The sequence below is a fragment of the Chroicocephalus ridibundus genome, chromosome Z, assembly GCF_963924245.1.
Source record: "Chroicocephalus ridibundus chromosome Z, bChrRid1.1, whole genome shotgun sequence".
In the NCBI taxonomy this organism is placed as follows: Eukaryota; Metazoa; Chordata; class Aves; order Charadriiformes; family Laridae; genus Chroicocephalus; species Chroicocephalus ridibundus.
This window is the reverse complement of record NC_086316.1, coordinates 82,377,389-82,403,832: the sequence shown is the minus strand read 5'-3', so window position 1 is coordinate 82,403,832 and position 26,444 is coordinate 82,377,389. Positions and strand designations below refer to the sequence as shown.

General features: G+C 41.8%; 1 protein-coding gene across 4 annotated transcripts in view; it reads left to right on the top strand.

The window, feature by feature from the left end:
- The first annotated feature begins 1,015 nt into the window (after positions 1-1,015).
- Positions 1,016-26,444, top strand: part of EPG5 (ectopic P-granules 5 autophagy tethering factor) — a 58,357-nt gene continuing 32,928 nt past the window's right edge. For 3 of the 4 annotated variants that reach the window (XM_063319809.1, XM_063319811.1, XM_063319812.1), the window contains exons 1-18: positions 1,016-1,129; positions 4,466-5,404; positions 7,203-7,446; positions 8,311-8,447; positions 9,041-9,148; positions 10,173-10,246; positions 11,579-11,687; positions 12,224-12,338; positions 12,922-13,072; positions 14,058-14,213; positions 14,572-14,729; positions 18,706-18,860; positions 19,462-19,602; positions 19,821-19,985; positions 21,190-21,312; positions 22,888-23,147; positions 24,776-24,916; positions 25,652-25,796. In XM_063319809.1, coding sequence (XP_063175879.1) covers positions 1,076-1,129; positions 4,466-5,404; positions 7,203-7,446; positions 8,311-8,447; positions 9,041-9,148; positions 10,173-10,246; positions 11,579-11,687; positions 12,224-12,338; positions 12,922-13,072; positions 14,058-14,213; positions 14,572-14,729; positions 18,706-18,860; positions 19,462-19,602; positions 19,821-19,985; positions 21,190-21,312; positions 22,888-23,147; positions 24,776-24,916; positions 25,652-25,796 — 3,375 coding nt within the window. In that variant the 5' untranslated portion in view covers positions 1,016-1,075. The remainder of the gene's footprint in view (positions 1,130-4,465; positions 5,405-7,202; positions 7,447-8,310; positions 8,448-9,040; positions 9,149-10,172; positions 10,247-11,578; positions 11,688-12,223; positions 12,339-12,921; positions 13,073-14,057; positions 14,214-14,571; positions 14,730-18,705; positions 18,861-19,461; positions 19,603-19,820; positions 19,986-21,189; positions 21,313-22,887; positions 23,148-24,775; positions 24,917-25,651; positions 25,797-26,444) is intronic. The other variant, XM_063319810.1, reaches the window with a different exon arrangement.

Sequence of the window (26,444 nt, the reverse complement as noted above, 5' to 3'; positions counted from 1 at the left end):
GATCTGAAGGGGCGGCGGTGCCTGGCACTCAGGCTAAGCTAGCAGCTCTGCTGTGGCTGGAGGACCCTCAGGCGCTGCAGGACAGGCTGTCCCACTCCAACGGCGCTTCCAGGTCCTGCTACAGTGCAGGTAGAAGAGATCTCACACTCCCCATCTTCAATAGTAGGGGCTTGGCTTCCCACCCCACATTCCCTCTAGCAGCAGTCTGGCCTCCCCGCTTGTCCTTATAGGGGAGCCTGGCATCCTCCCAGGCCCTTATGGAGAATCCTGACCTCCCCATAGTTCCTTACAGGGGCGCCTGACCTCCTCCCAGGCTCGTATTGAGGGGTCTAACACCCCACCAGTCCTTACAGGGGAGCCCGGCCTCCTCCCAGGCCCCTGTAGAGAAACCTGACCTCCCCATAAATCCTTATAGGGGAGTCTGATCTCCCAACAGACCCCTCTAGAGGAGCCTGGCCTCCTCCAAGGCTCCTATTGAGGAGCATAACCTCCCCAGTGGTCCTTATAGGGCAGCCTGGCTTCCTCCCAGGCCCCTATGGAGAAGCCTGACTTCCCCATAAATCCACTCCCCCTTCTAGGGGAGCCTGGCCTTTTCCCATGCTCCTATAGAGGAACCTGGCCTCCCTACAGATCCTTACAGGGGAGCCTGGCCTCCACCCAGGCTCCTATGGAAGAGTCTGATCCCCTCACAGGTCCTTATAGAGGAGCCTCGCCTCTTCTCAGGCTCCTATAGAAGAACCTGGTCTCCCCACAGGTCCTCACAGGGGAGCCTGGCCCCCTCCCAGGCCTCTGTGGAGGAGCCTGACCTCCCCGTAGGTCCTTACAGGGGGGGCCTGGCCGCCCCACAGATCGCTACACCGGACCTTCACCTCCTCCCAGGCCCCTGTGGGGGAACCCGGCCTCCTCCCTGCCTCCTGCTGAGGCGCCGCACCGCGACTCGGTTTGTCCCTCCGTCCCTCCCGTCCCCGCCGCGCCCCTGATTGGCCGAGCGCGCCGGGGGGGGGGCGTGGCCGGGACCGCCCCTTCCGCCACCGCCCCGAGTCGCCGCGTACGGGTCGGAGTGCAGCGCGGGGCCATGGCCGAGGCCGTGAGGGGTCCCCGCAAGGCTCGCGGCAAGAGCAGGCCCAAGGTAGGGCGGGACGGGGACGGTGGGTGGCGGGGAGCGGCTCGGGGCCTCGTTCTGCCGTCCAGGGGAGGGTACGGGGGGACGCGGCCCAGCGTGGGGGTCTGTCACGGCCCAGCGTGGGGGTCTGTCACGGCCCAGCGTGGGGGTCTGTCACGGCCCAGCGTGGGGGTCTGTCACGGCCCAGCGAGGGGGTCTGTCACGGCCCAGCGTGGGGGTCTGTCACGGCCCAGCGTGGGGGTCTGTCACGGCCCAGCGTGGGGGTCTGTCACGGCCGCCTCACGCCTGTAGCGGCGGTTGCAGCAGCGGGGTGGGTTTACTGCGACAGGGGGGCGTGTGTGTATGTGTGTGTGTAGCGGTGGGTTATTACACACTGTGGGACTTCGGTCAAGGGATTTGGCTCGGATTTGGGGTTACTCCTCTTTTATGTTTGTTTTTAAAGCAATGGAACGGGTGGCTGCTCTGGGTGGCGCTTATATCCATGTTTGTTCTTTCTCTTCTGCTGAAAACAGGGCGACGGGGGTGTGTTTTTCGCAAAAGGCTTCTGAATGTTAGCGCTTTTCCAAAGCGATGTAAGAAGACTTAGAGTAATTGGCAGACAAGTGAAGGGCATGAGAGTTCCTGTGCTGTAGAACGGTGTAAATAAGCTTTTTGGGTTTATTTTTTTAAAATTTATTTATGGTGTATGGCGTTTTCGAATAGCTCTGCATAGCAAGGTAGCTGGAGTTGCGTCTGTGGTGAAGCCACAGAGCAATAGAATTTATCAGCATGTAGTAGTGTTTTAGTATAGTGTGAGATGATAGTCTTATTCCATCTTGTACATACAGGTTTGGCCTTGAAATGCTCAAAATGTGAGACCGTGTATAGCATGTGACAGTGTTTCTTCTTCCTTAGTTGGTGCTACAGTTGTTAAGTACAATTCTTCCTAGGTTTTAATCCTGTTGGAAGTATATTCCTTGTTCAGGATGTTAGTACTAACAGCTTTCTGAAGGCTTTGCTTTCCTTGCAGCTGTGCTATGCAGAATTTCAGTAGTTCATGAGATATATCAGTTCAGAACTTTACTACCTCAGAGCTGAGTCAAAATGGAAATGTTTCGCTTAATTGCTTAAGCTCTACACTTTGTGAACTGCACTGCATAGAGCAAAGTCATTGAAGTTATGGCTGCCAAAGCCCTTTGAAAATAAATTCATGGATTAATTGACCACTGTGTTGTAAAACAAGGGTTAGATCCATGTATCAACTGTGACTGTGAACTCAGGGCAAGTAAAAATTGGAGGGAAAAGCAATCCCACGAGAGTAAGTGGGTCATTGTTTTTGTTTCAATTTAGCTCCATGGCATCATCAAGGCAGTTAACTCTAGAGACTGCTGCTTAAGAGAATCAGTTCCCTGCAGGAAGGCAGTGAGTCACAGATGATGCTAGCAGTTAATTAACAACATGTGAACCATGACTCCACTGGCTGCTGTCTTTGGCCATCCCTTCCAGGTGTAATTCACTGTGAAACAATTCACTGTCAATGTCACATGTGAGCATCCAGAATCCTTCAGTGTTATGCATGACCCATTCCTGATATTTTTGTTTCTATTATTGTGCTCAGCTCTGTTAATATGCAGGAGTGTTTGAGAATGCAGTTTGGGGCCCTGTCACATCAAGGACTTTTCCCATGCATCAGAAACAGCCGTGATCCTTTGAAAAAGGATGAAAAAGCTGAAATTCATGTGATCTGGGAGAAAGGCTGGCTCAGCTGTAGAGCTGCCAAGTAGTGGCATCATCTATGCCTTAATCATCTATGCCTGTCATCCTTTCTCAGATGAAATCCCTGATTATGGCATCTTTTTTTTGTTTGGAAAACAAGAACTGAAAGACACTTGATACATTTTTAGAAGCAACTATTTTATCTTACACTAGCGTTTGGGAGGAATACAGAATGCTACTGAAAGATAAAGGGAGTTTCTTCTGCGTGAGGACTGCAAGGAGGAACTTTGAGATTGTAGAGAAGAAAGGACCAGCATATGTTTGTAAAGTATGCAGATCGCACTGTCAAAAATATGATCTAGTGATATAGTATCCTGTGGAACTTACTGACTTTGAGTTAATTGGCAGGAGTTTTTTATTATAGCTGTAAGTTCTAGTTTAAACAATTGTGCCGATCTATTTTTCACCTCTCACCCGTAGCTTTAGCTAGCCTTGGAGTGTGTCTGAAGTGTTTTGTGTGATAAGAAGTGTTTACAGGTTTCAATGTACTGGAAAACACAGTCTGAAAGCAAAGCCAATGTATTGCCATTTTTGTAAAGGAGCTGTGAGCATATTTATGAAGTAAAATTAAGCTTGAGATCAAGGTTAGCTAGGGCCTTGATTTGATCTGTTTTCATGTATGACCTTTCATAAGGCAAAGTCATGTCAGATGTTTAGTGAAAGTATATGTGATCCAAGTTTCCAAAACGATCATCTTTTCCCCAGTCATAGAGGAATGTTGTGAGCTTTTCCTAATTTCAGCTGTGTTCTTTGTTATGTTATCTGGGTCATCCAAAACTGGAGCACTGTAACCTATCTCTTTTCAGTTTCACTTTCAACTGCTAGGTATACACAAACAACTTACAAATTGGCAAATGATTTATGAATTGACAAAATCTTTGTTGACTTCCTGTGCAGCATTATTTCCCATGCTGTGCTTTGAGAAGGAGGTTAATCTGCAATTTAGATTTAGTTTATGGGAGCTGTTTACTTCCAAACTGGTGTTAATTTAAAAGTGGATCATCTTAAGGTCACTACTAAGTTTTTCTACATCTATAGTGTGTAATACCTATTTTCAATAGGTATTTCGGTACTTATGCAGACTTTGTGATTGTTTCAGAATGTAATTAAGGGATGCACTCCAGACTTTCTATGTTCTGAAAGTACTACTTTAAAAGTAATTTTCTGTTCATTAAAATATTTCTGTAAAACTTAAAGTGAATTTCAACATAAGTTTTTGTAGTTTGGTAAAATCTAGGGACTCTTTTTAAGAGTTCAGGGTCTTGTTATTTTTTATATTTTTTATTTTTTATATATTTTATAGGTTAATGAAACATTCTGTCCTGGGATGTTTATAGCTTTTTACGTAGAGATGTTGAAGCATTGTTCAAGAAGTGAACTGATGGAAAGTCTTCAAAGGGCAACTAAATAAAAAGGATCTGTTTGGTGCATTTGTTTTCACCTTTAATATTATGAAAATTAATGTGTTAAGAGGGGCTTTTGGAGTCGTGATGTTGACAAATGATGGTTTTGGTGATGGTGGGACTTGAGATGCAAGGGAGAGCGATTTATTTGGTAGTGACGTGCTGTTAATTTTTTTTTTCCTAGGAAAAAAAGAAAAAAGGTAGTGAGGAGTCCCAGATACAAGAGCCTGATGATGTCTTCCTCCCTCCTGTGGCAGAAGTGTCTTCTCAAGCCAGTAAAGTGCAAGTGAAACATCCTGGAGAATTTATAGAAATTAATCTCAGTGATGAAGCGGAGGATGGAAAAGCTATAAATGATGTGTGCGACATCCCCCAGAGTAATTTATCTTCAGCAAATGAAGGGTCTTCGGCAGTAACTCTAGAGCATCCCACAGATAGAGAAGAGTTCAAAGCTGATCCTTCCCATAAGGAATGTGAGGGGGATGTTGAGAAGAGTGGAGAAAGCAAGTCAGACAAACTGGACAGCCCCGTGGAGGCGGTTGCTAGCAGATCAGAAAACTCTGATTTATCGAGTAGTACCTTTCATTCCAGTGCTGCTGGCTGTCAGACAGTAGTCGGCTTTGTACGGGACAAAGAAACTGAAAATGTACAGGATGTTAAAAATCCTCTTTTCCATTCTTCAGAGAAGCTTCCTCTTAGTATCTCACAGTTCTCTGAAAAATCCAAAACACGTATTCAGCATTCGGGATTGAAACCGGTTTATCCAGACTTGTCGGCTGAATTGTCCTATGAGAGACCAACCATAATGGCAGTTAAACCGCTGTTACACAATGAAAGGCTGTATCCAGAGCTCCCAACTGAGCCAGAACTGGTGCCATTTACCAGAGAACAGCTGAAAATTTTTGAGCCATGTTCATGGTTGGAGAATGTTGACTCCTATGCGGAGGAATTTGAAAGTGTTGCTCATCAGGACAGACATGAATTTTATGAACTGCTCCTGAACTACATGCGGTGCAGGAAGCAGCTGTTGCTGGCTGAGGCAGAGCTGCAGGCTATGACGACAGACTGCCAAAATGTTAAGGGGAGATTATGGACTTTTAAAGAAGAACAGAAGACTGTGCAGGTGCTGTTGCTGAAGCTACTTTTGAACTCAAACTATTTGGACGTGATTCCAGACATTAATTTTACTTGCTGTCAGGTTTCTTTTATTTAAGCTGTGTTGTTTTAAAAAACATGATTGCCTTTGCTTTCTGTCTCTCACTGACCCCCAGTACTTTGGAGTATCATTCTTTTGAGATTTAAGCCAGTTTGCTGTTTGATTTTTAAACTCCGATGAGTGTAGGGTAGTGGGATCTCTGTTAGTGATGTCTTTTGGAGTCTGACTCATGTCTGCAGTCAGAATGAGCTGTCTACAGCCAGTTCGGCCTGTAGCGTTGGGTGAAGTTTGTATCACAGTACTCCCCATAGATGCAGGGGATACGTGGTGGTGGAGGACTTCAGAATGACCATAGCGGTGATGTCCTGTCTGGCCTGCTGCCCAGAGTGACAGTTTTCATTGACATCACTCCTGACTGTCCTGCTGCCAGAGGCGGCAGCTGCAGAGGAGCTCAAGTCATGCTTGTGGCTGACCCTGTTGCTCAAAGCAGAAGGAGCATGAGGTCCGCCTGCTTCCAGTAACTGTTGCTCCATACGTGTACCTGTGGTTTTACCTGCTTCCAGGGTGGTCGTGGTACTCTTGTAGCATTTCAGTCTGAAAATCAGACACATCTGGAGAACTCTTCGGTGCGTGCATCAGAAAAGTGTTCCCGCAAACTCATTCTGTGTAACTTGTTTTTGGATCTGGATGTTACAGTGGGAGTGAATAAAATTGTTCTGGTGCTCTGATGGTGTTTATAGCCAACACATCATCAAAATTGTTCAAAGGTGCTAAGTACCTGTGTATGTGGTGGCTTTTACTGTTGTTTCTGTGAGTGCAGTGCCTCTCCTGTGCAGTTCCTCAGAGCTGAGACATTGAGAGACATCCGCTGAACAGATTTGAATCTTTTCCTGGGGAATAACACCGAACCTCATTGGACTCTTAGTTTTGTGTTGATTGCTTTCTGCGCTGAAAGCAATTTTGGCTTCACTCTTACATCCCCACTGGGCATCATATAGTTCTCTAAGCTTGCTGCTTGCTTTATTCCATCCCAATTCACGATGTATTTATTGTATGTCCAGAATAATTGTCTTTATACCAGTTTAAAATTCTTATTCTACTAACTTTGGAAACACAGGGATACTTTCAAGCTAAGCTTCCAAAGTGCTGTCTCTGAAGCATGCTTCCTGGTTGCATAAAAGAGTTAACAGGAATGTTCTGTATTGTGGTTTTCTTTTAGAGATAGGACAGAGGAAGACTGGCCTCAGCTTTTAATTTCAGTTTGGGAAAAAGTTAGAGTACAGTTCATTTCTGAAAATTTTAAATGTACAATGGGGAATTGCTATAGACATTCAGTTCTGGGAGCTTAGAAAAACATTTATCTTGTTTCAGTACGTATTTTAGCTTTAAAATGGCAGATCTAAGTATTTATGGAAGTCCATAAACTGAGAAGCGGTTGTGCTCACTGAGGGTAGAGAGACCTGATTTTGCTCACATCTCAGTGACGCAGACAAGTCACTTCATGTCCGTTTCTAAATCTGAGTTATTGAGGGTTTATAGAGGAATTTCTTCAGAAGTCAGGGATATGAATCTTTAGTAATCAGCAGGTCTAAAAAGTATGTAGGATGTTCTGACACATTTGTCTTTTCCAAATGTGAAATGGCCCCTTTTATGAAAGCTTTGAAATCTTTTGAGGGGAGGGTTATGTCAAGGTTAATTTCTATAAACACGCTTGACCCAACAAAATAACAAAAGCACTTAAATAAAATAATTGCTCTCTTTTCAGGGTCTCTGTGCAGATCAGTGCAAAGTGACAGGTTACCATCGCTACCAGACAGTGGAGCTGAATGAAAGTGTGCTGGGGGAACTGAAAAAGCTGTTTGAAGCCAAAGCAGAGCATGTGCATCAGACGCTGGCGCTGCACTCGTACACTTCGGTGTTGTCCCGGTTGCAAGTGGAGTCATATATCTACAGGTTGCTCAGCAGCTCGTCCCTGCTGAGATCAGTGGCTCTTCAGCAGCAAGAACAAGGTGTGTTGCTGGTCTGGACCACTCCTCATGCTGTTTAGGGTGCCCAGCGCCTTGTTCACTTGCAGTTTTGGAGTCTTGTGGTGGAATTTGTGTGCTGGAGTGTTTCTCCTCTGATACTAAAACCTGCTGATCTTATGCAGGGATCAGTGAAACTTTTTTGTCCCAGGAAAAACTCCATTTCTCTTAACTTATTCACCTGGAGAGTGGAAGCTGAGTGCAGGAGTACCTTCTTCTGTCTAAGCTGCATACTGCCACTGATTGCTGTAGAGGAACACCGGGTGGGATGGGATAGCTGGACTCCAATCTTCTGTTGTCAAAGGCAATGTGTAATTCATTCCCTTTTCCAAATGGATTATGCACAATTCTAAAATCAGCTGGATATTTTTCCTGCTTTAATTCCTCTTGGAAGACCATTTGAAATCTTGCAGCCCTAATCGTTGGAAATCTTTTTGGTTTTCATCCTAGGTGTTTCACTTACTTGGGTTTATATCAATATTATCTTTTAGCTAAAGTATTCCTCCTGCCCCAGATATTTATCCTTCCTAGTCCTCCTCCCTTTGGCTACCACATAGTTTATATGCATAGTAAATGGTGGCTCTTACAAAGTTTATGTTGATGGAGCACCTTTTTTGAGAGTAACCATAGTATATTATTCTTGTAATTAGCGTCCAGTGCTTAATTATAAGATGAAATAAAGTACTCTAAATAAAGTGTTCTTCTCTGTCAGATTTAGCAAGCAGCTGTGTTGAAGTACCTTGGTATCTATAAATACAGAGAGCAAGTTTTCTATATGGCACCAAAACCACTACTTACGCTACTACTGAGAGCCGCTCGTCAAACCTTAATTCTGTTTTTAATTTACAGTTTCAAAGCCTTCAGAAAATCTTTCTTCAGACCTGGGCCACTTGAAGGAATGTATCAGCGTCCTTTTCAGTTTCACTCGCAGAGTTATTGAAGATCCTCAGTTTCAGAGTGACCTTCTCATGTGGCTGCAGAGACTGGTAAGGGGGTAACCGTGGATATATCTGTTTGTTTGATCCAATAGATGGGATGAATTTGGGAGTAATTTCTGAAAGTGTTACTGTTTCTTTCACTGTCCCGCATGCGGTGATTTTTTTCTGGGGTTTGTTCTACTTGAGGAACAGAATCCGTTAGTGAATCTTTAAAATGAATTCCCTTGGCTGGTGCAGTCAGTGGAGGTCAGCAGCATTAAGGACTGGCACCTGAGCAGTAAACACTGCTCAAAGTGAACTTAAAACTCATTGTGCCTTTACTTATTCTGAAACTAAAACTGTTCAGACGTGTCACTTTTGAGAAACTTGTATTCTTGCTGATTTCTAAATAAATTAGTTTTTAATGCAATTGTGAAGTAATTAATTTTTCCACACCAAAGAAAACAGTTTGTGGCTCGTAAGCCAAGCAAGCAGATTTTTAAATATTGTTCTCCTGTAACTTGTTCTGAAAATCGAGGTTTTTTAGAAAACATAGGAAGAAAAATGAAAAAAAAACCAAACAGTATTACTCTAGTTAGCAAGACTATATAAAGGAATAAATCCTGAAGTTGTTTACAAGATTCCAATACACTTCCCTTTAGGTGTCTGTGTTGCAAAGAATTGGCTGTCCAGGTGACCATCTCTTTCTCTTCAACCACATCCTTCGGTGTCCAGCTGGGATCAGTGCGTGGGCTTGTCCTTTAATTCAGGTGTGAATGTTTAATTCTTTCTTGTTGGAAAGCCGGAGTGGGAGTGGAGTGGGTAGGAGAGGAGAGTGTCTTGTGCCTAGTCAATCCTTCATGATGGACACTGTTTACAGGTGTGTGAATCACGGTAAAGGTGAGGGATTTGTCAAGGCATGTGTTTACCCATGCTAGCCCAACCACGAGCAGGTTAACAGGGAAACACACTTCTCATTCTTGGCTGGAGAGACTCCATGAAAGGGAGTCAAGAACTTGCAGCGTGCCTCAGAAGGCCTTGTGCAGCAGCAGGTTTTGGGAGTGCTTTCCAGGAAATGGAAAGAATATTTAGACTTGAAGCAGCAACTGTATATGAGACTGTGAGATGGTGTGAAGGACAAGGCATGAGGAAGAACAGATTTTTATATCCTGCGTGTTGAAATGGGACTGGTTTCCCTGGAAAGTTTATTGGTTAGGTAATTTCAAGAGCAGGGGAAGAGGCTCAATCTGTAGAGATCAGAGGAGGTGCAGGTATCCAAAGACACCAGGGCATTCTTGCAAAGAATGTTTTTGCTCCTCCAAGAGGGGAAGATGTTGGAAATCTAGCCATAGGAAAAGGATTGCAATTATACACTAACAGGGGAAAGGCAAGCAGTGAAAAGGATAGAATAGAATAATTTAGGTTGGAAAAGACCTTTAAAATCATCAATCCAACCGTTAACTTAACATGGTAGGTTCCTAACTTCCCTTGTGCTCGACATACCAGTTCCCCCTGGTGCCCAGAAGTACAAAGTACGCATGAAACAATGATAAAAGTCTTTTTTGTGGAGCTTTTGATGTGTTTTTCCCTCTCCTCTAATTTCTATAAGTACTTCTTTTGGACAACTTCCAATATTTTGCCATAGCTACACTTTCTCCAGGGTGTGGGTACTGTCTTTTATGGATACTTTCTGGTGAAAAATGTGAAACTTGGAATTTGATTTTCTTTGATAATACTAATTTGCCCTTTCTTTTATTTATTTAGATTTACTTAGATTTTTGCATTTAATTTCAGATCAAAGTCTTGGATAACCCATCAGGTGTCTTTCATTTCATGCAGTCTCTTGCCCTGCTTATGTCTCCTGTCAAGTAAGTGTGAACATGATTTTATAAATGTTTTGGTTATTTGAGTGGAAAACATGACACACGATCTACTTGTAAAACTGAAAGTTCATTGCAGGCAAAGTCATAAAAGCAGGCACAAATAAGAGATTCACAGTTTAATTCAAACTCTTTTTACTCATTCATCTTAAAATACAACCTTGGAAGTACGTTCTCCTGCTGTGCACAGTACAATGCAGCTTGCTTTCAGCTGTCAAGCAGCTTTTGAAGGCTGACACACCCACATGTTCTATTACTGTGACTTGTGAAATAAGAGTTCTTGCCTTGCACAATGGCCTGTTTGTTATACTGTCTCTGCAACAGAAGCTCTTGAGTAAAGGGTTTGCTAAGTTGGTTTATACGCTGGTTGGGTTTCTTAATTTATTTTTCATCCATTTTTTTATCTAGAAGGAGTACATGGTGCTTGGAGAAGCTAGTTAATGAAATCAGTAATTAGTGAAAAATTCAGTGTGCTTCAGATAAAATATATAATGTGCCTCCCACCTGTCCAGATTTTAATCACAGAATTGTATAGATTGGAAAAGACCTTTAAAATCATTGAGTCCAGCTGTTAACACTGCCAAGTTACCGTTAAACCATGTCCCTCAGCACCATGTCTGCCTGGCTTTTAGATACCTCCAGGGATGGTGACTCAACCACTGCCCTGGGCAGCCCCTTCCAATGCTTGACAACCCTTTCGGGGAAGAAATTTTTCCTAATGCCCAATCTAAACCTCCCCTGGCACAACTCCAGGCTGTTTCCTCTTGTCCCATCGCCTGTTCCTTTGGAGAAGAGACCGACCCCCCCTGGCTACCCCCTCCTTTCAGGGAGCTGTAGAGAGCGAGAAGGTCTCCCCTCAGCCCCTTTTCTCCAGGCTGAACACCCCCAGCTCCCTCAGCCGCTCCTCACCAGACTTGTGCTCCAGACCCCTCACCAGCTCCGTTGCCCTTCTCTGGACACGCTCCAGCCCCTCAAGGTCTTTCCTGTGGTGAGGGGCCCAAAACTGGACACAGCACTCGAGGTGGGGTTTCACCAGTGCTGAGGACAGGGGGACGGTCACTGCCCCAGTCCTGCTGGCCACACTGTTCCTGATACAGGCCAGGATGGTGGTGGCCTTCTTGGCCACCTGGGCACACTGCTGGCTCATATTCAGCCGCTGTCGACCAACACCCTTTTCTGCCAGGCAGCTTTCTGACATACTTGTTAATTTCGTGTTCTTGTATCTGGTATTTTAATATTTTCCCTTAAATAAAAGAGGGCTTCATTCAGAATTTTTAATTTTCTAATTTTTTGTAAACTTGATTTCTCACTTAAAATCAGAAATCGGGCGGATTTCATGTGCCATATGAAACCAAGTGAAAGGAAAAGTTCCTCTTCATCTGGGAAAGAATCTGGAAACTGGACCCTGGTCGATGAAGGAGGAGAGGAGGTACAGCAAATGACTTCTTTTTTTTCTTTTCTTTTCTTTTTTTCCCCTTTTGTTCCCTTTGTGGTTTTGCTTAAGCTTATTGTACTCATTTTTGTGAAGTAGAGGAAGAAAAGCTAACTTTTTCAGTTAAAAAGCATTGTTTGAAACTTAGGTCTATTTTATTCTCCTTTTATCTCTGAGATATGGCTGTATATATCGGAGTTTCTAGGAATGAGTATTAACAGATAAAAAAACTTAAACATTTGAGCTATCGCATGCAAAAGAAGAATGGGAGTAGACCTATGTTTGAATAGGTGCTTCCCTTTATCTTGGTTGGACTAACATAGCGTTGCCTTTAGTTTTCGTTCCTAGCTGATGAGGGCTTTTGTCTAGAAACACACACAGAAGAAGAATTTAGGAGCTTGAGGGTGTGGGAAGGAAAGTTCATTTGTACTTTGTTTTCCTCTTACAGTCAAACTGTAATTAGTACAATGGTGAAGCCCTTTTACCATGCATTTTATTGTAAAGCTACTAAAAGCGACTGTATTTGTCTGTAGGATGAGGATCCTGAAACAAGCTGGATTCTGCTTTTGGAAGATGACTTGATTGCCCTATTGTCACAGTTCCCGTTTCATGAACTCTTTCAGCAGTTCCTTGGGTTTAAGTCTGGAGGTAAATCGGCTGCTAAGGAGTTATTCTCCATTTTGCTTACGCTAATTGTATTAATGACTAAAACTGTGAAGAATGCTACTGCATTATAAGAGTCTCTGAGCGAAGTAATGAATCTGTGCAACAGCTCACAGACAAAATAGATGAGATGGAAGTGTATGCCATGTGTATGGTATAACTTAAAAAACTTACAGCAATACTAGCATGCAAAAATGTTAGCATCCTTTCCCTTAGTTTTCATCTGCTTGGTAGTTATACTCACAAGTGTGCTTTCTGAACTGATTTTTCCCCTTTGCCTCTTAGGTGTAATGTTACTGTGATTTTTCTCTAATTATTTATTCATTCTCTATTTCGGTAAATCTCTGGACAAGTACATTAAGATAATTACTTGCTAGACGTCTTATGACCTGCATAGTTTATTTTTACTTTCATACTTAACAGGTATTTATTGTTCATTTCAGTTCACTGTAACAATGAACTGTTTGCTGGCTATATGGTGAATTGTTGCTTTCAGTGCTTGTGAAGTTAAAAAAAAATAATCCAGATTTACCCTTTTTTGAGACTTATTCTTCTGTCTTGGTCTTAGGTGCTTATTTTCCTGAAAAAACAACTCCCCAGGAGATGATGAAGATTTTTGCTTTTGCAAACTCCTTAGTGGAACTTCTGTCTGCAGGGTTGGAAACATTTAACAGAGCACGGTACCGACAATTTGTGAAGCGAATTGGTCAGCTGATCAAGTAAGAAAATATATTCTCTGATATCATTAAATCTTTTTCATACAGTCTGGTTTAAAGTTCAGAACTTCTAAAACCAAAAAACCACAATGGCAACAAACCACCAAACAAACAAATAAAACCAAATCCCATCAACCAAAACAAACAAAACACCCAAACAGTTCTTAGGTAGATTTTGCTCTGAGAGTTGGTCGGTTTAGGGTTAGTTGATCTGTGAACCTGAAATCCCAGAGTCCTTGACTCTAAAGCTGCCTTGAATTGGGGAATTGAAGAATCTAAATGCTGTGGATACAAAGGAACTGGGTGAGCTGGGGAGCACTAGGCTGACTTTTATCGGGGATGTGCTTAGAAAGTCACTGAAATCTAACAAACAGTTTCTCAAATCACCCCTGTTTATAAGCAGTGTTACTGCTTGCTTTCTGTTGTTACCCAGAATTGTTTTAGGGTTTTTAGCGTGCTCCTTGAAAATGATCATACTGTTGCTGTAAGCAAATCTAATTGGGACCTAAATGTTGCTCTTATTTTTAAATCTCTAGCAGTCACTTTACATGGCTTTGTAAGTGTGTTTTCAAGGGGAGGATACAGTTAAATAAGGAAAAAATTTCATGTGTTTCTTTGTGTTATTAGAGCAGTATCTTTCTCAACATTATTATTCCTGTATAAGCTTTTTGCATGTCTTGCCATTTCATCATAAAGGATTACCTTAAGGCTCTCAAGTTCATACACAAACTAATTCGGTATAACAGAATATTATGCATTGTTTGCTTGCAAAACCAAGGAGGGCTAACACTAGGGAGGAATTTTAGACTAACCCTGTTGGAAGAGGGGAAGGAAATGCTATTTATAGAGGAATCTCTGGAAACCAGAGGACAATGGGTTGAACATGTCTCTTGTGACAAGACTCTGATCCAGTTGCACTTGCCTGCGTTTTTATATGGTGATGACATACTTAATGATCCTTCTTCAACTTGTTTGTTCTGTTGTGTAGGATGACGCTTTGTCATGTGAGTGACCACTGGGCCCAATACGTTGGCAGCAATAAACAATATGGATCAGTAGCGCATCCCTACTCTCTAGAAAAATTGCAGCTGGAGTTCGATGAGCTGTTTTTTAGAGCTGTTCTACATGTTCTGAAGGCAAAAAGGTATGCTGCCCTGTGTGATTGGTACTGGCTTTGTCTCAGAGGAGTTAGATATTTGGAACTGGTATTCAGAGGAGCTTTAAGTACTTAATGGTTTAAACAAGACTGTAATATGCAGGATTTTTCAGCACATTGGTAGCATCAAGATGGGGAGGAATAATGCCTTGAATTCTGGTACCTGACAGAAGCTCTTGACACTTGTTCAGTTCAGAATGAGGTTAACTCAGAATCCGGGATGCTGTGATGCATCCTCACATTCCGGATTCCGTTACATGGCAGAGATGCGGGCATATGTCTCCTTTTCAAATGTCGGGATTTATCAGGGTGAAAATGCTTCTGTCTGCCTCTTCAAATCCAACAGGTTGGGAGTCTGGTTGTTCATGTCCGAGATGCCTTACGGAACCTTATCCAGCAACATGCTTTGGAGGCTCTTCTTTGTCATGCACTGTGCAGAGGGCGAGCACCTGGAAAAGCTCTGCTCTACTCTGCAACCTGATGACTGCAAACAAAGGCTCAAAGGTAGAATTCCTACACTTGGAACCAATTCTCATAGGTTCGGCTACTGCTGCATCAGCTACAGGTTTAATTCCTTGCAGGTTCCATTGTTAAATACAACCTCAGCAGCATGACTGGTCCAGAGGTCTTAGTGTCTTGGGCAGTTTGTGGTCTTCATGTTTGCCCAAACTCTCATTTTAACAGGAATTGTTGGGTCTACTGCCCTTTTAGTTTCCTCTCTGACAATGACTGCTGCTGGTTGCTTCAGAGAGCTGTAAAAATGCCATGCAGTAGGTACATCTTGTTCGTTCTTGTATCAGATCCCATCTTGGCCTTTGATAGTGTTTGGAGTGCAAGATTTAAATTCTGAAATAAGGAATTTTGGGTCCCGAAGGCTTTTTGTGAGCTGTTGACTGTTGTCAACTGAGCTGTGGATATTTGTATAAATACCTCAGTCTTCCTTCGCCTCCACCCCTGGCCCTCAATTTGCTACTTGTTTTGGCTTCGGTAACTTACATTGTAGGAGATCTGTTTATCTTCCACAATTACCGATGTTTCCCTTCTCTCAAGCCGTCTTTTGATGTTTTTCTTGTCCTGTATGCTACCTTTTCTTTCTGCTTCCCGTTGACTTCTGTCCTGTGTTGATCTCCACAGTGATTGTGGTGGCTTTAGCTACAGCAGAGTTGTTTAGAAGCCAGCTGGAATGCCACTTTCCCTTTGCTGCTGCCTTCATGGAAAATATTTCAGGACTTGATTGACAGGGAGGCAGGTAAAAAAAGCAGTAACCCCCTGCTTCACAGCCTCTCTGCTGTCTTCAGGGAGAGCAGATCTCACTCTGGCAGTTTTACTTCTCAACTAGCTGGTAGCTCAGATAGCTGTTACCACATCAACCAAGTCTTTTCATGGAGAAGCTGAAGAAAATGATGATCCTGAGAGGTTACTGAGCGTCTTGACTCTGTGCAAGCTCAGCTAACATTTAAGGCAGTTTGCACAGACTGGGAGAGAGATAACAAGGCTGTAGCCATGTGCGCTTTATGATGTGCTGGTCTGATTTGGCTTCCTAGGCAAACCAGTAACAGTTACTCTCTTTCAGTAAGACTTTATTTTTGTTTTAGCAAGAAATTTCTACTGCATCTCAAACAAAGAGAATGTAATATGATGTGGTGGGTTGTGTCTCTGAAAGTAACAAACACTGATTGTTTTTGTTTGTTTGTTTATTTGTTTTGTTTTGTTGAGGTTTTGTTCTGCTTCTAGCTAACTTTTATGTTTTAAAGTCTCTGGTATGCTGATGCAGGATATTTTTATCCTCTTCATTCTCCTCTATGCATTATGTCAGCACAATACTATTTTTCACAAAAGTCTAGACAGGGAATATCAGCAGTTCTTTCAGTGAAACCCATCTAATCTTCTGAATTAGCTTCTTTTGACTGATACTTACCAGTATAATGCTGACTTAATTTCCTGTAATTCATACCTTAGAAGACCATGGCATTAACATTCTCTTGGGAGAGAACCTTTTTTTGTTGATTTCCCTTCCCAAATTAAGTTTGAGGATTGTTAAACGGTGTTGAATGTTAAGGTGGTAGCAAGCCTTGGTAACTGATGAAAGCTATAGTCCTGCACATACAGAGGTGAGAGCACAGTCGCTTTTAAGGGATAGGTGGTGATGGAGCTGTGCTCACTATGACAACCTCTGAACTATGAGAGCTACCAGATATAAAGTAATGCCCTGGGGAAATATGGGAAGTCTGGTTACTTGATGTATTCTTGTGTGGACCAAACGTTAATAAATTTACTGTGGAACATGCATTTTCACTGACAAGCAATGATCTAGTAGTTTCTTCTTGATGTTGGAAGCCTGTGTGAGTACAAACATTGTCTTTGCTTCCGTTACAGTTGGCAATGAGAACTTGCTGAACAACACTTCTGGTTACAGTTTCTTTGCCACCATTATTAAGATTTGAGGAGCCACTATGTTTAGGGTCTTTCTGAAGTTGAATTGTAGTGTGATCAAATGTGCAGAGGAGGCAGTGAATTGGGTCAAGGAGCAACTGTGTGGTGGCCATGCCATTGCTCCACTGTGAGATGATAGAATTTAGATGAAGTCTCTCTTCTTCCCTTTTTCCTTGTCCCCATCCTTCAGTCTCAAGCTATGCCCTGGTGTGGGTGTGATGTTGGTGTGGGGTGACCCCAGGTGCAGTGAAGAGGAAGGTGCAGGTGAAGCAGGAAGCTGGGAGATTGCTTCTCTAGCAGAGAAGGTCCAGTGCACATGTGCTCAGCAGCTGGCACCAGCCCTCCTCCTTCCTTTTATGGTCTTTGTCGTTAACTTTACCAGATCCATTTTTTTCCCTTCTGTCCCCCTCCAAATCCCCTCTTTGGTCAGTTGGTCTATGCCAAATGAAACACAAATGCCAACATGACAATGCTAATACTGCTGTCTGTCGTTCCTTATTTGCATGTCCTACCTCTTCGTCATGCTGTGGGTCATTCTGTTACACCTTTATATATATTAATGGCATAGTCCTTTTTCTCCTTTCTTTTATTTCTTCTGCATTACCTTAAAAAACAAAAACAAACACACAAAGAATGAAAACTTCAGTGCTTTGTAACTTCTACTATAAGCACAAAAGTTAGCGTTAGGAAAATGGATGAGAATCCCCCGTATGTCTGTTGTATCTATCAGGAGTGTTGTTTATCTTACTATATGGAAAAAAAATCTTTACTTAAATTGCACAATCCTGTAGCGCACTGTTTGTGAGATGTTTTGGCTGTGCAAGTCTGACCTTCTCAGGTTGAAGTACAGTTGCAAAATTCTTGAAAGCCCTTAAAATAGAATGTAACCTAAGTGCAAGTGTTTAATCACAAGCATGCTGAGCATATGCCTGTGCAGATTAAGAAGTTGAGTGGCACAATGAGTGCTTTTTTAGTATGTTCAACTGCTATGATAAGATCATAGTGTTTACTGGCATGTTATGCTTCAGAGGAAGCAGACCGCTCTACAAGCCATTTTACAGCTCAAATGCAGCTTTCAGTGCTTGTTTTGCTGCACAGACTCTATTTAAAATTATTTGGAAGAAATAACAATTTTTTTGAAGTCCTGTTCAGTTTTCCTTGTACCCTTACCTTCCCGTTGTCCCCCACCTTGATGAATGAAATGTTTATTTGCTTTTGGCAGCATCTCACTATTTGGTTTGAAGAGGAAGCCTGCCTTGAATTCAAGTGAAAGCATCTCTTAGGCTTCCTGTCCTGTGCAACTTCAATTCTCTGTTTTCAGGGATATTTTCCAAACGAGTGAACTCTGTAACTTTCTTCTGTTCAGTTTGAGAAACTGAAACTGATCTCTCCTTGCAACTCTTGGGCACAATCTACGCCCAGGACTAGATGCCTGAAGTACTTTTATTTGTAATCAGCATAGAATGATCTTCCCAGTTTAATTGCAGCTTGAGATCACAGTATATGCTTGAGATCACGGCAGTCTCTCAACTTGATCAAAAACTCTCTGCTGTGCTTGGATGGGGTTAGTCTTAATCTTCTCTTGACGATGTGCTGATTAAAACTAGAATCTTTTCATATAATTTAGGCTTAATCTATGGAATTAATTCCTCCAGTATGTAATGGAAGCCAAAACCGTGATAACATTTTTAAAAAGCAAAAAGATTCAAGCAGCTCTTCCTGTGGATGACTGAGGTTGCATAATTAAAATAATATTAAAAATTGAATTCCAGCTGTTCTTGAAACAGTTTTAGTTTTCATTACGAATTACTAGCACATTTAATGAATCATATGCGCTCATTGCTTATTATGGTGTTTCTTGCACCTTGTTCTAAAGCAGCTGTTATCAACCACTCCTGAAGAGAGGATGATAATTTACAAGCCTTGGGTGATGATAATTCCTTTGTCACTGATGCTTTCTCTGGGATTGGATTGTGAATAAATGTTGACGTTGTATGTCTTTTAGCACTTCTTTTATCATGTTTCTTTCATGTGACTTTTTTCCTAGACCCAGAGCACCTTGAAAATTTCGAAAAGTATCTTAAATCAATGAACTGCTCGGAAGAAATTTGTCTGCTCACTACATTTGCTCAGATGGCACAAACCAAACGCGCTGATGTTGATGAGGATTTTATCAAAATCATTGTTCTGGAGATATATGAGGCAAGTAATATTAATGGTCCTTTCAGGAAAAGGATGAATGTGCTCTTTTTCTTTAAGTGGAAGGTGTGAAACATTCATGGCTTCTGTAGTTTCTTCTACCATGGAACTAAGGAACAGTGCTGCTTCTGAGGTTTATAATCTAGTACTGAATTAAAATATCCTGAAGGGCATGTTTTTCTGTAGACCAAGGCCGAATGAAACAAATGAACAAAAATATCTTTGTTTTGCTTTATTTTTCTTGCACAGATCTAACTCATAGCTCTGAAATTCCTTGTGTGGTGTTTTTGCTGTTGTGGTGTGGTTTTTTGGTTTGTTGTGGGTGGGGTTTTTTTGCTTTTGTGTTTTGTTTTTTTTTTTTGTTTGTTTAGTGTGTATGTGGTGATGGTGTTCCTGTGTTTAGTTTTGGACTTTTTTTTGTCACTGAGAAGTAGTAATTTCCACATCATCTAGAGCAATCAGTTTCAGTTTTAATATTGGCATTTATCAACTTTGTCCAGGATCAGCAAGAGCAATTTAGTTCTGTATTTTCCAAAAGATGTTTTGTTGTTGTGTCATTGAAGGTCAGCCATAACCAGTAACTTCTCTCTGCTCATCTTTTCAGGTTTCTTATGTTAGCCTTTCCACAAGAGAGACATTTTCAAAAGTTGGTCGAGAACTCTTGGGAGCAATCGCCAGCATCCATACACAGATTATTTCTGTACTGCTGGATCGAGTTAGAGAGACCATCGAGAAAGTTGGGATGGTAAGTGCTAACGTCCCATCGTTTAAAGCGGGCACCCAGTTAAAATTAGAGGCCATACCAGTCTGTTTTATAAGATATGGCTTGGTATGAATGGATTGTGTTTAAAAATCTGTCCATGGCTTTTTTTGATCATATCACTCTGTAAGGTAGAAGGTCATAATGCTGATTATTGTTCTGTACTGAATACTGATTAGCCTTTTCCTTTTCTGCCCTCAAAGGTTTCTTTATATCTGTTTAAAGAACTGCCGTTGCACCTGTGGAAGCCTTCTTCATCTGAGATAGCACTGATTCGTGACTGGTTATTAAATTACAGTCTAACAACAGTGGAGAATAAACTAGCCTGCATTATCTTGGAAGGGCTAAACTGGGGATTCGGTGAGCATGTATGTATTAAGAGCAAGTGGCCTGAGCTTGGTCAGTTTTACAGAGTAACAGCGTTACTCAACCTGGGACTACAACTGAATTTGAAAACAGTTAAATGCATGCTTTTATATGATGGCTGTACACCTGACGGCATAGGATGGGACCTTCACAATAATGTTGCAGCGTTCTGCCTGAGGATTTGCTTGTGTTGCTTTTTTGTAGGGTTGCAGCTGAGATTAAAAGAGAGATTTAAGCAGGAGTTTCCTCTCTCTAAACAAGAGGAAACAGCTGACAGGACAATTTTTGTGACTCACTTGATTATCTGTGGCTGCAGAAATAGAGGATTCCTCCAGGAAGTGTGTATGAGACAGGTGTCTCTGGTTTGCAGGCTGGTATCCAGGTGTATTTTTCACAATGCAATAAAACTAATGATTGGAAATTAGAGATTTCAAAACCGTGAGCGTTATTTAAATGATTGGAAAATATTCCATAGAATGGGCTACTCTAGGAGCACCATCGGTTCAGGATCCAGTCGAGGGTGAATGCTTTTTCAGAGGGAAACAGAAATAGATAGGAGGAAAAATTCTGTTGCCTGTGTTCAGTGATCCATTTTAGCATTGGTGCGTTTGGTTGTACTGACTCTTCTTTTTGCTGTGCTGATGCCTGTACATGAAGATGGCCTTACTTTTTCTCCCTGTTTCTTGATGACAATCAAGGAATCAAAGCAATGGTAGGGAAAGTTAACTGTGAGGTCTTTGCTGTGCAATAACAGTGTCATGTCTGTACCCTTTGATATGGGGAAATATCATTCTTTACTGTGGCATCCAATAACAATAATTACTGTGTTTTGATACAAAAAACATAACATGTTTTTTGGTTTTGGCAAGACTTCCAGGGCCTGTACTATGTAATTTAAAATGCTATCTATGGGTCTTTGGATTAATTGCTATAAATCCACCAAATGCACATGAAAAGTGATCATGGTCACTTTTTTCTGGAAATAATCTAACTGTTGAGCATTGTATTGCCCAGTGTGAGCTCATTATTCTTCAATGTTGGGCCAAAGTTTTTCTTACCGGCCAAGATTTTTGCCTAGGTATTACAATACTTAATCTCTTATTGGCTGTTCAAGTCAAGGTTTATTTCTCTGTAGCGCAACTGAGTGATACAGTCATAGAGACCTTTTAAATGATGCAAAGTTTTGTGGTATGATTCTATTTTTAGCAGAATACTCTTCATCTGGATCCACCTGTCCATTCTGAAGTTGCATTGATGGTCCTGGAGGCATATCAGAAATACCTCTTGCAGAAACCATATGCCGGGCTGCTTTCTGAAAGCATAAAACAGGTAATCCTTCTTCAGAATTCTAGGGAATAATTTATTGATAGTGATAGATAGAAAAACTGCAGGCCAAGACCTTGTTTTCTTTTTAAAAGCTATGCTATCTTAATACTACTAGAACATCATAATATACCAAATCTCAGCGTTTGTGCACCCACAGACCTATTTGAAGATACCACTGGACTTACATTGAACATCTATATGGGACATAGAAATTCTAAATTTGTCCCACCTGCAGGTTTACATTATTATCCAGCCTGTAGTGGGACAGTTGCAAACTGTTCTTGCAAAACATCCTTTACTCATGCAGAATTGGCTGGTACTTCCTCAGTGAAAGGCTATTTAGTATTATTGGTGAACATAAGAGGCATCCTTCCTGCGTCTCCAGCTCTTAGTCTTACCTCATTTAAAGACTCAAGATTTTAGGAGCTTTTCAGTAGTGATCGGTGCTGTGTTCCCTGGACACCCTACAAACATTTATTATATTGATTTTGCAGCACATTGATGACTGAGGAAGGTATGGCTCCAAGTTACAGAAGGGGAATGGAAGGATAGAAATATCAAGGTTAAAAAATCCCTTTTTTGGATATTCAATCCAAGATGCTTCTATTTATTTATTTAGAGCTTTATAGCATTGTTTTGTGCTTTGTCGTCTCAGTATTTATTGTACAGTGCTTTCTGCTCCCCTGTGGTTTTTTTTTTTCTCTAGTCTTTTCTTCCTACATTTTGAATGTGCCTTATTGTCTCGGCTCTTTTCTGACTTGCTTCTCTGCACTATTTAATCACGGTTTGTTGTCTTGTGCCAGTTAGATGAGTTCTCTTTTTAAACCTGTTTCATCCTTGGTTGCCATCTGACTTGGTGAATCTGTCCTGAAGTGCATGAGCTTGTAACTAGAACTTGAGATAAAATAATGCTTAGGTTCTTGTACCCCTACTCCGATAGGATGAAATATCTCTGACTCCCAGCTCTCCAATTTACGCTGATCTGTCAGAGCATGTGCGATATTTTCCCCAAAGTTTTATAATTATCTGTGATGTAGAGAGGCTTCTTGTGGTAATGGTTACATGTACATGGCACAGACTCTGCCTGTCCACATTACAAACTTCTTTCCAAGGAAAGACTGACAGGTTTTAGGCTTTTTTGTTGACAGATGTTATTTTTGTATGCATATTTTTAGCTTTCCTTTTGCTAGCAGTCTTAAACATTATTGAAGATTGTGTGTGGTTGGTTGTTTTTTTTTTTTTTTTTTTTTTTAATGGTAAAACCCAAATTTAATCTGAGCCCAATGTCTAATTTGGAAAACTGTAGCCAAACAGTGTAGGTTGGTAGCCTTGACCAAATGGGATGGGTGGAGGGAGAGCGGTTGTGGAAGTCAAGGCCACAGAAAGAGATTTCAGATCAACTTAATCGGTGGTGGTACATGGTGTGTCTGAAAAATTACTGTTGCTCCAATTTCTGTGTGACAGTATTGCGATAGAAGACGAAACTCATCCAGACTGACCCAAGTGCTAGACTAGTGCCAAACGTGCTGGAGCATGGCTGTGCTTCCTCTCATTCCTGTTCCTGCTGCTTTATTCCAGGTCTCCTACTTAGCCAGCATTGTTCGATACGGAGAAACACCAGAGACTTCCTTTAATCAGTGGGCATGGAGTTTGATTTTGAGGTTAAAGCTTCACAGAAATGACTGTGGCATGCAGCATGGCTGGCCTGCGGTACCCGTGTCTGACAGTGTGCTCGAAATGACGGAGTCAGTCACGCTTCACCCCCTCCTGAAGGCTGTTAAAGCAAGCATCCCTATCGGCTGTTACCTGGCACTGGCAATGACCACGCTAGGTCACAGGTAATCTGCTTTCTCGTCTTTGCCTTGGGGATTACCCCAGTGACTAAGCAGCCTACCTAATGATGAACAGAGGGCTATGGACATGCTTATGCATATTTAAAGAGTAAAGGACTTCTGATGCAAGGGATTGAGCAGTCCTTCAGGGACTGTAGTTTCAAAAAATCATGCCATTTCCTTTATTTTGCCAATACTGTCTTTTGGCTTCTGCGTGTTAGGGCCAAAATAGTAATTAGAAGTAACATTGAAACTGAGGGGTTAGCATGGTTGCTATGGACAGGAATAACTTTTTACCACGCTTAACTGAGAGGGTTCTTCAGGTAACTTTTTTTAGCGGGGCTGCAGCAGAGCATTCGGAAAATAGTGAGGAGAAAAAACCCACTCAGACTGGTAATGATAAGTAAAGAGTCTTACAACCTTGATACTGAACCTCCTAGCCCTGACTATGTTTCAGCACAGTCTTTTCCAGTGCTTTCAGCTGGTTTGTAGGTAATGCTTTTGGGCATGGTCACATCTACACCTGGCTCTGTACTTTAATCAACTAGTAGATTAATTGTAGTCTCCCAGGTCTGTATTCCTTGAATCTGTCATCTCTTTAGTTATCTCTTACTCGTATTCAAAATTTTGACTAAGTTGTTTTCTGCATGTAATATTGCTTTACTCTTTAAAGAGAAATTGTCTTGGCTTTCTTTTCCTTCCCCCAGCCATTGCTTGATGCTAAGGTTATGCTATGGATACATATGTGCTTCTTCAAAGCACTAGAGTAATTTGAGACTGATAGGAAGGTATTTTAGCTCGAGAGTGGAAGTTTTCTCGTGACTTTAAGGATGGAATGAAAAACAAGGAACCTCTTTACTTCTGAGTGTTTTTTCCATCCCACCCACCCCCCAAAACTCTGTGTCCTTGCAAAGAACTACTTGATATCTGTCTCCTATCTAAACAAGTGATATTTATCACACACAAAAATTCACAGACAGATATGTTAAGGGGCAGAAGAAACAAAGTGCTGTACCGTATGCTAGTGACTTAATACAATATTTCATTTTCATGACCTCAGAGTATACACAAGGTTAACGTTTTACGTATTTTCCTAATGTGCGACAGTTCTCAGCAAAACTTGATGCAGAATAATGTACTAAGTAAGTTGCTGCTGGTGAGTTTTCTGGACAATAAAAGTAGGGTTCATCTCAGCTGACTGCAACCATCTAAGTACCTACTGTAAGGAAACTGCCTGAGCTCCATCTATAGGTAGTGAAGAAAGATGTTCAGAGCATCATCTGTCCTCAGGAGACATCGGAGGTATATAATGTGAAACTCCCTCTGTTTGCTAGGTTAGGCAAGAACCTTGATCTTTAAATGGAATGAAACTTGATGAAGACCCGCATCTTCAGTGACTTTTGGAAGCCGGGACAGAAACCCTGGAAGGGCTTGAGAAACTTACCAAATCTGTCCACAATTGAGTAACTTCTACAGCTGAATATAAAAGTGTGGATTTAGCTGTTTAGGATTTCAAAGATTAAGTGTAAAGACGTGAATGTCTTTACATATCAGTTCACAAAAAAAAATAATCAGCATGTGTCCCTTTCTACTGATAGTCAATATGTTTTTCCTTATTTATTTTGTTTTGACAGTATTGAGAAGTTCTGTGCTGAAGGGATCCCTCTTTTGGGTGTACTCATCCATTCTAGATACCTGAGAACCGTGGTCCATGTGCTGGATAAAGTTTTACCCTTCTTTTACTCTTGCCAGTATTATCTCCTGAAGAATGAACAGTAAGCATTATATGTTTCTAATACGCTTATTGATAAAGAGCAATATGAAAGTTAATCTTGACTGTTAAATTTATCAGGCGTCATTCTGGGTTTTGCATCCAGTGAGAATGTGACGCAGATGATGGGGAAGTAGGTCTGGCTTATTTACCGAGTTACTCTGGGATTGGCTACGGTTGAGGAAGTTGTAGAGGTGTCTCCTGCTGACCTCACGTGTACAGTCGTCACTGATGCTGCTGCTGTGCCACAGAAGTGGTCTTCAGACAGCGCTATTGAGAAGTAGCTGTTGTGTTTAGATGAGCGAGAAAGACAAGCAGGCAGTACTATTTAGCTGTGTTCTTACTGGGAAGTTGAGCAGCTGGGAGTGTACTCGAGTGCTGGACCTCCGTGTCTGTCCTGGTAAATTAGTAATGTGGTCCCTGGGGTGCTTCTGGCTCGGACCACCTGGCAGTCTCCCAAACAATTCCTGGACTAGATTGGGGGGCTGATGTGGATCAAGACCTGTATTCAGTCCTGATGGGCCGCCTGGAGTTAGTCTGCTGTGAATTGCTCATGCTGTACCTATGATACAGTTAGCCTGGAGCAACTAGATCTGCACCGTGGTTGTGAATGAAAAGCCTTCTATTTAAGTGTCAGCCGGTGCTGTTGAGCTGACTTTGAATTGTCTAGAAGCAGGTTTTCTGTATATTACACTGTACAAGAAACTTTAGAATTAATTTAATTTGTTAACATCCCTAGGTTTTTATCTTACGTCCAGCTGTTCCTTCATCTGGATAGTGGAGTCCCTCAAGGCATGACCCAGCAGGTTACCCATAAAGTAACACAGCATTTAACAGGGGTGAGCTATGGAGAAAATGTTAAGCTGCTCAGTAGTATGATACAGGTAAGAAGATTATTTTAAAAAAAAAAAAACAAACGGGAGGGAAGCTTTTTAAAAACAAGTAGACTTTTTTGACTGAGTTTAGCCCTTAAGGTTAGACACGATACTCAGTCTGGCAGTTCTGCAGCCACAGAGTACCCTGCGTCAAGCAAACCCAACAAATCATTGGGTTTGGTTTCCTGAAATGTTTCTGCTTAAATTTTCCTAAAGCTGGCAATGCATGTGACACTGGACATAACAATATGTGCCTTCCAGACTTCTTGGAAAATGGATTTTTTTTTTTTTTTTTTTTAATACCAGGTCAAAACTCTGCCTAAAAAGGAAATAGGATACACAGCACTTCTTTCTTGCTTGTGTTAGTTGAGGAATGCAGCAGATACACTAATGTTTGAAAGCTTTGCTTTTGACCATTGATTTATGGCTATGCTGTGAAAAAATGTTCCTGTGTTAGGAAACTAGTATTTTTTCCAAGTGCAGAGAGGTCAGGAACCAAGGCTCACTAAGACTAGAGAGGGAGATAAGGACTAAAAGGAAGCATACCTACTCTGGGAAGTCCTTCTGCAGGAACAGCAGGCTGTGCTTCAGAAATAGGTGCCATTTATGCCTGCAGGCCACAGGGGTCCAACTTAACGGCTTTTGTGTCTTGTTTTT